This window comes from Rhinopithecus bieti, unplaced genomic scaffold (assembly GCF_001698545.2).
Source record: "Rhinopithecus bieti isolate Rb0 unplaced genomic scaffold, ASM169854v2 scaffold_19, whole genome shotgun sequence".
NCBI classification, from domain to species: Eukaryota; Metazoa; Chordata; class Mammalia; order Primates; family Cercopithecidae; genus Rhinopithecus; species Rhinopithecus bieti.
The window spans coordinates 970224-984045 of NW_016803360.1; the positions used below are offsets into that span (position 1 = coordinate 970224).

The 13822-nt window shown below is 35.2% G+C and overlaps 1 protein-coding gene across 1 annotated transcript in view; it reads left to right on the top strand.

Annotated features, from left to right (window-relative positions):
• Window positions 1-13822, top strand: part of RSPO3 (R-spondin 3) — a 77207-nt gene that overhangs the window by 24573 nt on the left and 38812 nt on the right. Inside the window, exons 2-4 of the mRNA XM_017879492.1 lie at window positions 5002-5193; window positions 6830-6976; window positions 11683-11880. Of these exons, the coding sequence (XP_017734981.1) occupies window positions 5002-5193; window positions 6830-6976; window positions 11683-11880 (537 nt within the window). The remainder of the gene's footprint in view (window positions 1-5001; window positions 5194-6829; window positions 6977-11682; window positions 11881-13822) is intronic.

Here is a 13822-nt window from a genome sequence, read left to right on the forward strand (position 1 = left end):
ACAAATAAATGATCATCAGCAGTAATTGGCAGCATGCAATAGTGGATTTTTTTCACATGACAACTTATAGTAGCTGTTAGTACATTTGTAACTGAGTTTTAGAAGTAAATTAAAGTAAAGCAAATGCTTGAAGCTTGCACTTAAGTTGTCACAGAAACAGAATTTAGTTCCCAATAATGTATCAGTTGATTCATCATAAACATTGAAAATAGGTAGCGAAAGGTTGTATATTGACCAAATGTTCTGGTTCTGTTTAAAATTCTATATTCTGGATGTTTTATCAAAGTTGAATTAACTCTTATGATAATAGCAAGTCTCTTAGAAATGGTTGCATTAGTTATGTATCACAAGTTAAAGGTTATCAAATAGTAGGAAGCCTTCTTTAACAGATAGTGAAATTGAAGTTTCTTACTCAGGGAGTGTTGACAGTTCAGACACTGAAAGTAGGTTTAAGTTATGTATCAGTGTACACCCTTTTCATACAACTAACCATAATAAACAAGAAATAATACTTCCCTCTTTCTTAATTTTAAGGATAGACATATTAATTTCACTGTGTATGTGACACATTTTTAGTAGAAAGTCTCAATTTAAAGTATCCATGAATTCTGCCCATTTTCCCATTCGTATCTACCCCCATTACACATCTAAAGTTTACTTATATATAAAGATATAGTTACCAGATATCAAAGATCTCTATTTTCACCTCTTATCTAAACTCACTATTTTTCCAGCTAGTTACAGCATTCATTTGAGTCCAAGTTTGAAGTTTCAGAATAAATGATTATGATAGCTTCTACTTACTTATATCATAAGGCAATTACCACAGTTAATTTAGCATTTGAGTATGCTTTGAAAGCAACAGTGAGTCACCTAGAAATTCAAAGTATTGTTTAAAGCTGCTGATAATACATTTTGTTCTCTTACCAAATGTCCCCTATTTTGCATGATGTCCTCTTTTTCTGTGAGTTTTCATTAGTTCCCCCCTCCTTTTTTTTTTTTTTTTTTTTTTTAGACAGAGTCTCACTCTGTCTCCCAGGCTGGAGTGCAATGGCGTGATCTGCGCTCACTTCAATCTCCAACTCCTAGGCTCAAGCAGTTACAGTCGCTGGGATTACAGACGTGCACCACCACACTGGGCTAATTTTCGTATTGTTAGTAAAGATGGAGTTTCTCCATGTTAGCCAGGCTGGTCTCAAACTCCTGGTCTCATGTGATCAGCCCTCCTGGGATTAGAGGTGTGAGCCACCGTACCAGGCCCAGTAGCTCCCATGCCTTTTCTAATTAAGTAACCACTGTCAGAGACTCATGTGTACATCTCCAACAGCCACTCCAAAGTAAGCTCCATCTATTAAGCATCACTCTCCGGATATTTCACAAAATCTGCAAAATTAATGATTCCAAGCCAGGTTTATCTTTTTAAACATTGGTATTCTATGCACCATGCTCTACTCTCCAGCTGTAGGCTTTTACTCCCCTGGTAGCCCCTCCCCTCTCTATTCACTGACTGGACCTAGAAACACACCTTTTCAAATCCTCTTTCTTGTTCAGCCTACATGCCATTGGCCACTATATTTGATTGATACCACTTCCTAAATATCCTTGAAACATACATCCCTTCCTGACTACATTATATTGCCTCTGCCGTGTTTTAAGTTATCAGCCTCTTACCTTGACCACTGCATTATTCTTTTCCTAGTTTGCATGCCTGCCACACTGCCAGGGATATTTCCTTTCCAATTCAAATCTTATATTTCAATCACTGGTGTGATTGAAACACCCTATATTTAGAAGAATTTCACTGGCCTATCTCAAAAAAGTTTCTGTAATATAGATCTATTTTATGCTTCCAGTCTTCTTGTTATTCCTCATATCTTCATTCCCCACTACTTATGCACCAGTTGCATCAAACTCATGCCAGTCTCCTTCCCAGCTCGGGTCATTTCCTTCCTTGTAGTGTTTCCTTCTCTAGCCACACATGGCCACTTAGGTACTGATAAACTCCAACTCGTTGTCTAAGATTAAGTTCAAACACTGAGATTCTGTGAAACATTCCCTACCTCTCCACCAACAACTTCAAATAATAGTAGGAAAATGGTGTCTGAAAAAGGTGATTTAGAAATGCAAATGAAGTTAATATTGAATGGGTAATAAAAAGAAAGACACATGAGAAAGTCAAATTCTATTTTCTGTCTCAGAATCACAAGATTTTATGGCTGAAAGTGTTGTTACAGTCAATATAGACCAAAGTTTTTGTGGTTTCCATATAAAAAGTAAAATCTCTTGCCTTAAAATGAAGTTTGGGAAATTTGTACCTAGTTGTGTAATACTGACTGTGTAATTTGTGTGATCCTTATACGGCATTCAAGAAAGCTGTCACTACGCTACATAACCATAAAAAAGTCTAGACTCATTGAATCTGAGCTTCATAGTCTCCATTTCTCTCTCTTCCCACAGCCAGCATTTAAACCTCCCTGAAGAAATAAGGTTTGCCATCATTTGATATTCAAAATTTATTGCCATATTCAAAATTCATTGATTAAGACACAAAATTTTATTGCAAGTTGGGACAATTAGGTCTTTCTTGCTTTTCCAAAAATCAAAATTTTAAAAAACCTTTGCCTAGGAAATCAAAATATGAAAAAAAAGCAAAAAGAATTATTGTAGCACAATGTTGACTGTGCTGCATTTCATCAGTAAAAGTTTTAGAGACAGAGGGAATCAAGCAAGGTATTTGGCACATCTCGTAATTTCAGTGGATACGGTTACAATCATGAGACTTATTCAAAGCTCTCTCCTGAAGAACATTCCAAACATTCAAAACCTAGTTTTTAAAATAAAATTTATCTTAAGGAACGTCACTTTTTGAAGCTCTGAATATGTAAATCATGGTTACATTAATAATTGATATATTTAAAATTATATCATAATTGGCAAAAGTTTCAGAATACATAAAATTAGAACTGTGTGTATTCTTTCAGCAGCCACATTTCAGAGATAGGTATGGATTGGCATGGACCAATATGGTTCATCTTCCTTAAACCCAGAGTCTCTTAGTGCCCTGAGTGTGAAGCACTTTTCTTTCAAGTTGAGGGTCACTCTTCCATAGACAAGTCTATGAAAAGGTCTTACAAGTTTTTATCTACACCTCTTGCTTCTTGAAATGGATAATGATAGATTCTGAACACATGTCTGAACACATGGAAATCTCTTGCCCCTTTTCCCTTCTAGGATCTTTGCAAGCTTACAATATGTACACGTTTTCTGTAAGTCACCAATGCTGAGTTACTGGCATGAAAAATGACCCTGTTACTTGGAAAGTAGTTTCACTTACAAGTCCCCCAGGCCCTGTAATGTCTAAACCTCCTGTGCCACTTTATGTGACTGCCCCACCCCCACAGAGGAGCATGCACAGGAAAAGCAGACTTCCCTTCCCCCACACATTTCCTTAGTTTATTTACAAAACGTCTTGGAATGAGAATGAGCTGCTTGTGGTTCCTGTGGCTGATTCGGGGATGGTTTCCTACAGGCAGAGGATGCTGGTCAACCGAATGACCTCTCTGTAACTAACTCGTGCACTCCTGTGGTAAGGCTGTTTGGTCTTATGGGTACCTCTTCTAACTAAGCCTGGAGGGATTTGTTTTTGTGGTAAAGAACTTAGCAATAACCAAACGTCACTGTAAAGACAGACTTAACTGTGCTAAGGTCCATCAGAGTCTACTCCTTCTACTACCAACAAAAGAAGCCAGAAATACACTGGGATGCCTTTAGATTCCTGTGCATCAATCTTTCTTTCTCTAAGGATTATGATTTTTTTTTCCTCTGGCATCTTCAAAGGACGATAAAGCTATTAGCAATATACTTGAGTGAAGAACACAATAGGAAAAGAAATAATCCTAAACACCAGCTACACGAGAAACGCCCCCTTAGTCAGCAGTTTTTACCAGTTCATGCAGAGGTGATGATGACTAGTTAATAGTCAAAAGAAGATTTAAAGTTGTGATGATCTTAAGTAAACATAAGTCTCCCAAATATTTGTTTCTGTTTGTTCAGACTTGCTAACAAACACTCTTAACTCACACATTGGTAACTCTTGGAAACCCTGGAATGTGTGTAACAGTGATTCTTAAGGTAGACTGGTCCATTCTCACCAAATATACATTTCACTCGAGTAAGTAGAAGATGAGGGCACAGAAACTGTAAGACTCCAGTCCCGAAAGAGAAAATATTGAACATAAATCACCATAAGTAGTCACAGATCCACATGGAAACACTGGTGAGACAAGTATCACATTTTCACCATTATATCTGTTTGAACTGGCAATGATTAAGCTCGTGTGAGAAGAAATATTTCATGAAGGAATTGTGGGGTGCTCAACAGCTAACATAGTTTCAGCATCAGTTTGCATTGGATCAAAAAGTAATATTGTGTTCTCTAATACACCACAGTTCAAAACATATTATAAAACTTAGTGTCCTTACTCAAGTTAAGCCCTAGTGTACATTATTTTACTTACTGAAGAAATTAGAAATATATGCTTATCCTCCATTACGTAAATGAAAAGCAAAGCAAATGTGTATTAATTTCACTGTGTAAATGAGCACAAAATTACCAGTCCCCAATCTCCCAAGGTGCTAGTTCAGTGAGGATATTATATATATAAAGAGAATATATATATAATTAGTTAGACATAATTATACTATATATTACATATAAAGAGAATATGTATACACACACATACATAGATAAGTCCTTTGAGGCAGTATAGTCTTATTTTTCAAATGCTCAATTTTAAGAACTTTGAAATTAAAAATAATACATGTGCTAAAGGGAAATAAAATATCATAAAAAATGATAGGAAAAAAATCCCACCTCATTTACCTATTACCAACGAATTGAAACCTAATGAAAGAAAATGTATATCCTGCCCAGAAAATGTCATTTAACTTTTATATCTGTGATTTAACCTTTGTAATGTCTTTCTACATTTGTCTCCGCAGTGCATCCTAACGTCAGTCAAGGCTGCCAAGGAGGCTGTGCAACATGTTCAGATTACAATGGATGTTTGTCATGTAAGCCCAGACTATTTTTTGTTCTGGAAAGAATTGGCATGAAGCAGATTGGAGTGTGTCTCTCTTCATGTCCAAGTGGATATTATGGAACTCGATATCCAGATATAAATAAGTGTACAAGTAAGTGCCTACACAAAATTGTATTTTTATCTCATCCTTGGTGACTTTTCCAGATTGAAATGGCCTCTAATATATTTGTAATATTCAATGTTAAGTAAACTATAATGTTTATCTGATGATTAGGCTAAACCGTACTTGGACTTAACCATCAGAACAAGAAAATTTGTATCACTAACTTACAAAAAAGCACTCATGTTTTGGGTTTCTTTTTAATTCTGAAAGCAAAGGCTGGGAGTATGATTATTGCTCATTGAACCTATAGAAAAGTATTGCAAGTCTCAATTCCATCTGAGTTTCCATTATCAACACAAAATCCAAGTATTAACTAACTTGCCGAATCATTTCAGCTATTTTGACTTCAAGAGAGATTCCAGAGCAACTGAAACATTTATTTATCAATTGGAAATAAATGTTGGGAGTACTGTCATCTGGACCCTGAAAACCTGTTTTTCACACTGCAGACCAAGTGTGCTTTCTCAAAAATGTAAATTAGGAAATACCACTCTATTCAAATATCATATGTAGTTCCATCCATCTCTCCAAACTCATCTCCTACAACTCCCCCTCAGCCATTTTGCACCAGCCTCACTTGCCTTCTCGTAAGATCTTCCCACCTCAAGCCTTTGCAGTTATGTTCTACACTGACTGTTCTAGCAGCTGGAAAGCTTTTTGCCCACATCTTTGCATGGCTGGCTGTCTTATTTCATTGATGATTTTGCTCATATGTCACCTTCTCAGAGAGACACTCCATGATCATTTTATCCAAAATAATCAGCCTGTTCCCCCTGTCAACCGTTCTCCATCTCTTTTTCCCACCATTTGCTGTTGCTTTTGTTGTTGTTGTTGTTGTTGTTGTTGTTGTTGTTTGTTTGTTTTACAGAGCACTTATCACTTTGGAACTAGACTGTCTGGTTTCAAAAAGCAGTCTGATCTGTTGTCCTGGGTTAGTTTCATAACCTTTGTTAGCCTGAGTTTCCTTATGTGTAAAATGAAATTATACCAATGACTACCTCATTGGATTGTTATAAACTTTAAATGACTTAATAATATTGTAAAACATTATAGCAATCCTGGCTTACAGTAAGCACCATATAAGGGTGAACTATTGTTACTGTTTACCACATGTCCTCTCCCAGGATGTAAACTTTCTGAAGCCTGACTCTTACCTCTCTTGTGCATTGCTGTCAACCAATATAAAAAACAATGCCTGGCACATAGTAAGCAATCAAATATTTGTTGTAAGAATCAATAGCCCTCAAGAACAACGTGAAGGCAATATCCTTTGTATATTTTCTTAAGGTTCTGATGAAACATTTTCACTATCACTTAATATAAACAGATATTTCATCTTATAAATATTGTTGGCTATATATATATACAAAACAAAGATTTTTTCATAGGGCAATCAGTATAATGATTTTAAAATCAATAACCAATGTACACCAACTAAATCACTGTGAAGGAATCCTGAATTCAGTCTGGCAAAATAATTTTGGACTTCAGGTGTTTATTTGATACTAAAGTTGTGTGTGCCTGTGTTTGACACATGCAGAACATAAAACTTTATGTTTTAAAGATAGCTTTATGTTAAGAGAACATAATGCAGGCATATTTCTCTTTGTTTTTTCTCTTTCAGAATGCAAAGCTGACTGTGATACCTGTTTCAACAAAAATTTCTGCACAAAATGTAAAAGTGGATTTTACTTACACCTTGGAAAGTGCCTTGACAATTGCCCAGAAGGGTTGGAAGCCAACAACCATACTATGGAGTGTGTCAATATTGGTAAGGAGAACCTGGAATAATTTGAAGAAGTGATAATGTCAGCCTCCATGGAAGTGCTTTTCAAAGTCCTTTGTCAAAAGAACTTGAAAGTTCTTGGGCTGAGATCTCTTAAGACTGTCCCTATCCTTCTTTACAAAGATACTCTCTTAAAGGTGTTTTTTATAACCTTATCTAGTATGTATTATAGTACAATTTAATATAGTGGGTGCTTCCTTATTTCTTAAGGACTGTCAATAATTGTTTCAACTTTTCCATTTATGATAGATTTATTTTATTATTATTTAATGACTTTTATTTAAATTATTATTTAATGAATTTTATTTAAGTAAAAATTCAGTCAAGACACACACACACACACACACACACACATATATATATCTGACAGTGATCTGTTATGTGACATACATATATGTCTTGAACTTAACTTTTACCTTAAAGCAACAGTTTCATAAAACACCTAGGTCTAATCTCAACTAATGACCAAAGTTATTTTCCAAGGAGGGAACAAATATTCTCTTGACACAGCCCATTAATGCTCAGTAAATGGATCAAAGACCTAGGAACTGGAATTGATTTAGTTGAAATCTCACTCTTTTTCTCTCACACTGCTATGCTGAAGTATTCTGCTTCCACGGGTATTGATATATAATAAAGAGGATTGTGGACTTACTCAAACTGACAGATTGAGACAGTCCCTGGGTCTGATTAATTGCAGGCTGAATTTCCTGAAGGGGAGGTCCCTCAGACAAGTTGTTTGTCTAAATAACAGATCACTGTCAGGCTATATTTTCCCTCTTTTAAACGTTGTGCAGCTACTACAGCTACAACTTTGATGAACACTTGGGAAGCAGATGCTAAACCAAATGGGAAAATAGCCTAGGAAATCTCAAAATCCCCTGGGCAAGAATTATAAGAACCTTTGATGCTGCGGTGATGTTGGCATATCCACACAACTGCCCTCCTGATTCAGTACAAGATAGTCTCCAGGACTCCCCTGGGGTCCCCATCTTAGGAGTCCCTTAGAATCTAAAGTGCTGGAGTAATAACTCTAAAGTGGTGGGTTAACCATTTCAAGTCCACCACAGCACTTTTATTTCTAAACAATGTTTTTGATAGAATAAAATAAATAGATATTTTAAAGATAATTTTAGAAGCATCTGGAAAACAACAGTCTTGAAATAGTTTGTGGCTCATTTTTGTTACGTTTTTTTTCTTCTCTAGTTGTAAAACACATGGAAAAAAAGCAACCTAGGAATAGGGTAAAAGTACAAAATAAAAGCACTACAAGTTATTTTTCTTATAGGTCCTGAGGGCTGATGATTAGAGGTAATAAGTTCCAAACACTGGAAAAAATAGAAAACACATCTGTGGAATATTCAAGAGCAGAAATTCAGGATGAGTAGCAGAATGTTTGCAACATTTCTCTACCCAGAAAAAAAAGGCACATGGTTAGATTTTTTCAGTTGCTGAAGGTGTAACATTCAGTTCTGGAAAGGCTGTTTACCTGAAATGTATTAATGCTTTTCTGTCAGGGAGATCATTTCACACTTGGCACTATTGGATTTGTCTTTAAAGCTTACTGATAATTCATACTACTAGTAAGACTAAGACTACTTATTTCTTAACACAACTACATTTAAGTTTATATATTTTGGAAGAGAGTTTAGCAGTCCAAAGGCCAGTTACTGAATTTGGTTTATTTAACAGATGCAAATGACCTAGGACACTGTAGTGATACAAATCACCAACTTTCGTTCAGGGCTGGCTCCTGTTGTTTGCTCGATAAGATATGTCTCCCATCATATGGTGCCTAGCCTACAGGTACTACACCTGCCATGCCTTTAGTCCAGTCCAGAATTTCAGGGAAGATGATGATGACCTGCTTCTATATCATGAAGGAATATTAAAGCCTGTTCCTTTTACAGATGTGAAAACTAGGATCTGAAGAGCCAAAATGATGACCCCAAAGAAACATTTTAAGTTATTTTCAGTGCTGTAATTAGTAACTTGACTTCAGCTTCCCAATACTCACCCAACAAAAAGAATGTGTCTTTCTCATTGCTAAAATCCATGCCGTATTTCTAGTTTCCTATCGAGATTTTAAATTGAGAGGAAAAGTCATAAACAGAGGAAATGCTACCCTGATACAGGGCTGGGATGAAAGAGGTATGCCACAATATATCCGCTTTCCATGGTTTGCAGGTCAAATGGAACAGAAACATCCACTGAACCAAATTTTATAAGAGAACATATTCTTTTCACTTTGTGCTCCAGATATTTGCTTCCTTTCTGCACTGTCATTTTGTCACCCTCATTGCTTCTCTTAGAGAGTTGGATTTGTTCAAGAAATCACAGAGAGAATATGTCTCACTCCAAGCACTGAGTAGCAAGGGACATTCCCTTGCTGTGTTCTATATGTAACCATGCAACTGGTCAACAAGAATTAGAGCAAAATGACAAGTAAAGTCATTACTAGTAGGACGTTACTAGTAGGACATCCTATTCAGCTTTCTTGCCAATTCGGGAATCGCTTTTACAGCGTCTCGCACTGATGATCAACCACAGCACAATCATTCCCAGGAACCCAAGCTCATTGCCTTTATGAGACATGTGCTTCATTTGCTTCATTAGGGAATAGCTAAAGATTTCCAGTTTTCAGATTGTTCTTAATACAGAAGCTAGAAGGAACACAGAAGGTGAATATTCTGTTTTTTCTTAACTACCTCTTAACCAAGGAGTGCCTCGATTCTACATTGTTCATTAAAGGATCTGAATAGAACTTAAATCACCTTTTGTGTTGTCTTTAGCACTTTTTTTCAGTTTTCATTTTTTTTCTGGAAATATTATTTGGATGCTAACATTGTACGTTTATTCTACAGTATTTCTCTAAGATAAATTTGCCTCATCTCATGGTGTTTTAGCTCTCTGGTCTCATTAGAGCTTTTTACTACCTAAACTCATTAGTTTTGAATATGTTCCCTCCTCCAATGAAACTATCTAAGGTTGTCCTTAGAATTTAATTTTTAAAACCATTCATCTTCTGACTATAAACTAATAATTACCTAAGCTGTATTTTTTTAAATATGTTTTTCTGAAGTCCAAGTATACATTTGCTTAGACCACTTTTGCTATTATAAAAGAGCACCGAAGTTCTGGTCACTTGCACATCAGATAAGTTTTTCTAATTCAGTCCTCTTAATTCTGGAATTAAATGAATACTGGACAAAGTGACAGCTCACAAACATTGACTTTCCTCTTCTCATTTGCTTTTTTGGAGGTGCTTTTTTTTTGTAATGCTAAGGACACACTAGTTTTTAATGGTTAATATCAGAATGGGATGCTGCAAGATAATATCCATAACCAAAAAGAGATTATAATACTATTAATTGACTTACTCTACTCTTGAATGAAAATTGTAATGGTATAACTGAGCATGAGGACTATTTTAAAATGGTTCAATAGAGTTCATTTCACTTAACAGAAACTTAAAGTCATGTATTTAATCAATTTCATTTAATTCCGTGTTGCACTCAGGGACCTAAAACTGTCTGAAAAGGCCTGTGAAAAATGTATCATAAATGGATTTAAATTTCTAAAACATTTAAGTTATCTTTCTTGAGGCTATTATGAGAGATAGTATTCTGCTCTAAAGTAAGGAATCATTAAATCAGAAGGCAATAAGGGAGGTTACTGGAAACTTCTTTTTGTGGAAAGACAGTCTTAAATCATCTGAAAGAGTTACTGTTGCTAGCTGTTGTTATACATTAGAAAGTTTTAGGGACATAGATAGCACCTTGTAGATGTTTCTTTTCTTTAGAAGTGCAAAAATCTGTTACAACCTGAGAAAGCCATTATTGAAAAAAAGAAACTAATACAGAAAAAGGAACCAAATCTCCAAAAGAAGCTTCAGAAAAAGTACGTCAGGTCATCTTAGGAATCACTTGGTTGGGTTAATTTTAGAAGCCGGTTATCAGCTGAAATTGACCCACAATTCACATATAATAGACACTGCTATGTCTGAACCATACTCAGTAACAGATATCAATATTCAAGCATACAACAGCACATGAAGTAAGAAAAGGCAGTAAATAGTAGACCAAAGACCTGGATTCATTTTCTGCTCAAGCATTCTTTAACACAGAGTTTCTCAAACGGTGTTCCCAGTACCTGCAAATCAACATTACCTGTATTGTTAGGCAAATTCACAGCCCTACCCCAGATAACTGAATCAGAAACTCTGGTGGGGGCTGGTGGGGAAAGCTCCAGCATTTTTTGTTTTAGCAAGCCCTCCAAGTGATTCTGATGCATGCTAAAGTTTGAGAATCAATTCTCTAACACATAGTATAACAAGTGTTCTTCAAATTCAGGTCAGGATCAATCAACAATTGCAGCAGTGCTCTGGAAAGTATAAAGAATTGATCAATTTTAGTGATTATATTAAGGTTAGTGCCTGTGCTAATCAATCTAGAGAAAAGGAAATCCAATGCAAAATGAGTTTACCTGATAATGAGTACCAAACTGAAAACATTCAATTTCTGCCTTTCCCATTCTCTTGTTTTTATATTTAGGTCATCTTGTCCAACTTTGATCTGCAAGATTTCTGCTCAAATTTGAGCAAGCTTTGATTGAAGCAGTTTTTTTTTTAACTCAACAATAGTGAAAGTAGTTGTGAGCCAACTGAGTCTGTTTCTTCTGTTCTGTTTCAGTGCACTGTGAGGTCAGTGAATGGAATCCTTGGAGTCCATGCACGAAGAAGGGAAAAACATGTGGCTTCAAAAGAGGGACTGAAACACGGGTCCGAGAAATAATGCAGCATCCTTCAGCAAAGGGTAACCTGTGTCCCCCCACAAATGAGACAAGAAAGTGTACAGTGCAAAGGAAGAAGTGTCAGAAGGGAGAACGAGGTACAATCATAATAACAAAATGTGCTTGTTTGAATCCTCATAATCTGTTGCACTTTTCATTTTATTTCTTAGGAAACATTTGGCATTATCTCTCATGCCTAATATCCTAAAATGTGTACCAAACAAGAATGTTGCTTATAAATTACAGAATATAGATGTGGTAATTCCAAAATATGGAGCCTGATGTCAGAACTTTAAACTACTATAGAAGTGTGGTAATTGAACTTTGATGAACTGGGTTGTATTGTAAGCATTTAGGGCATTATCTTTAATATAATCTGCTTTCCTAGTACTTACAAAACCTTTGGGAAGTCTCATAAATACAAAGTCTAATGACTTTTGATATAAGAACAAGACAAAGAAACACTGCCATCAAACATTCCTTTCCTCACTGCCTGCAAACCAAAGTAGTGCAATTTAGTGGTAAGCTCTTTGTAGCTAAGCATATATATAATTAAATATATATAATATTATATATTATATATAATTATATATTATATATTGTTTTATATTAATATAATATAATAATTATATATTAATATTATATTTTATATTAATATTATATAATATATATAATATATTATGTATTATGTATAAGCATATAATGTATATAATATATAATATATGCTTAGCTACAAAAGCTTATATATATATATAATTAAAGACAGAATATCATTCTGTCATCCAGGCTGTATTACAGTGGTGCCATCGTAGTTCACTGCAACCTCAAACTCCCAAGCTCAAGCAATTATCCCACCTCAGCTTCCCAAAATGCTGGGATTATAAGCATGAGCCACCATACCTGGCCAGTACAGTTAATACTGACTTTATTTTGAATAAAATGAACAAGGCCACATTTTATGAATATAGCAAAATCATTAAAGACATTTGTCTCCAGATTTCTTTTCATAGTGCACAAACTTTATAGACCAGATTACAGAACCTATTCCATCAGTATTAACTATTAGAATTTGCTATGAAATCAACAAGGAGAAATATACCGTTTAATAATATGATCCATTAGGGTGAATAAACTTCCAGCTAGAAGACCCTCAGTTGCCGATCTTTAAAATATCATTTTTCTATCTTTCTCATTAATATCATTAGCACCACTTCCTACAAATACGTTGTATAGTTTTATGTAACTAATGGCAGTTATCTGGTAAGTCTATAAATGATCTTCTCAATTAATTCCAAAGGGGTTTGATTGCCTCTGTAGTTGACCTTTCTTAGCTTATTTCTCCATAGTTGACGTTTATTAGGCTATTTCATTCATTTACTAGCTTATTTCATTCATTTATTCATTCAACCTAGTTTTATTATATTCTTACTTTATGGCTATGCACAGTACTAGGGCCTAAGGATTCACAACTGAATGGCATACTGTCTCTCTATTGTGAAGGTACACCTTGAAAGGTTGAGATGTTTAAACAGATAATCACAACATCACAGAGTAAGGGAGATTATAGACGTGTGAACTGGTTTAAACGGAACACAGAAGAGGACACTGCAAACTTGAACATTGCTTATACAAGAGAGAATTTGGGTCACCTGTACTTTGCAAAGAAACATCCATTATGCCAAAAGAATTGGCCATCACCAAAAGCTATAAAACCTGCTTCTGCCATTCTAATCAAGTAGTTAATGTGAAAAAATTCTTGAAGACATGGGTTAAAGAGAACTTCAAACTTTTGTAAATTTGTAGGAGGTTTTGATTAAAATTTAGTTTAAGGAATGAAAGCTGGCTAGTGAAAAAGCTTTCTGGCATTTGTTACCAATTAATTTAAAATATCTTAGATTTTAAAAGTTGGATTTGGAAGTCAAATATTTCATCATTCTACTTGTTGGTATGCTCCCATTGCCATACATTTACTTATGTTTACTAAATTTCTTTAAAATTTAATGACTTACAGGTGGTCCTTGCTCATATCATTCTTTTCAC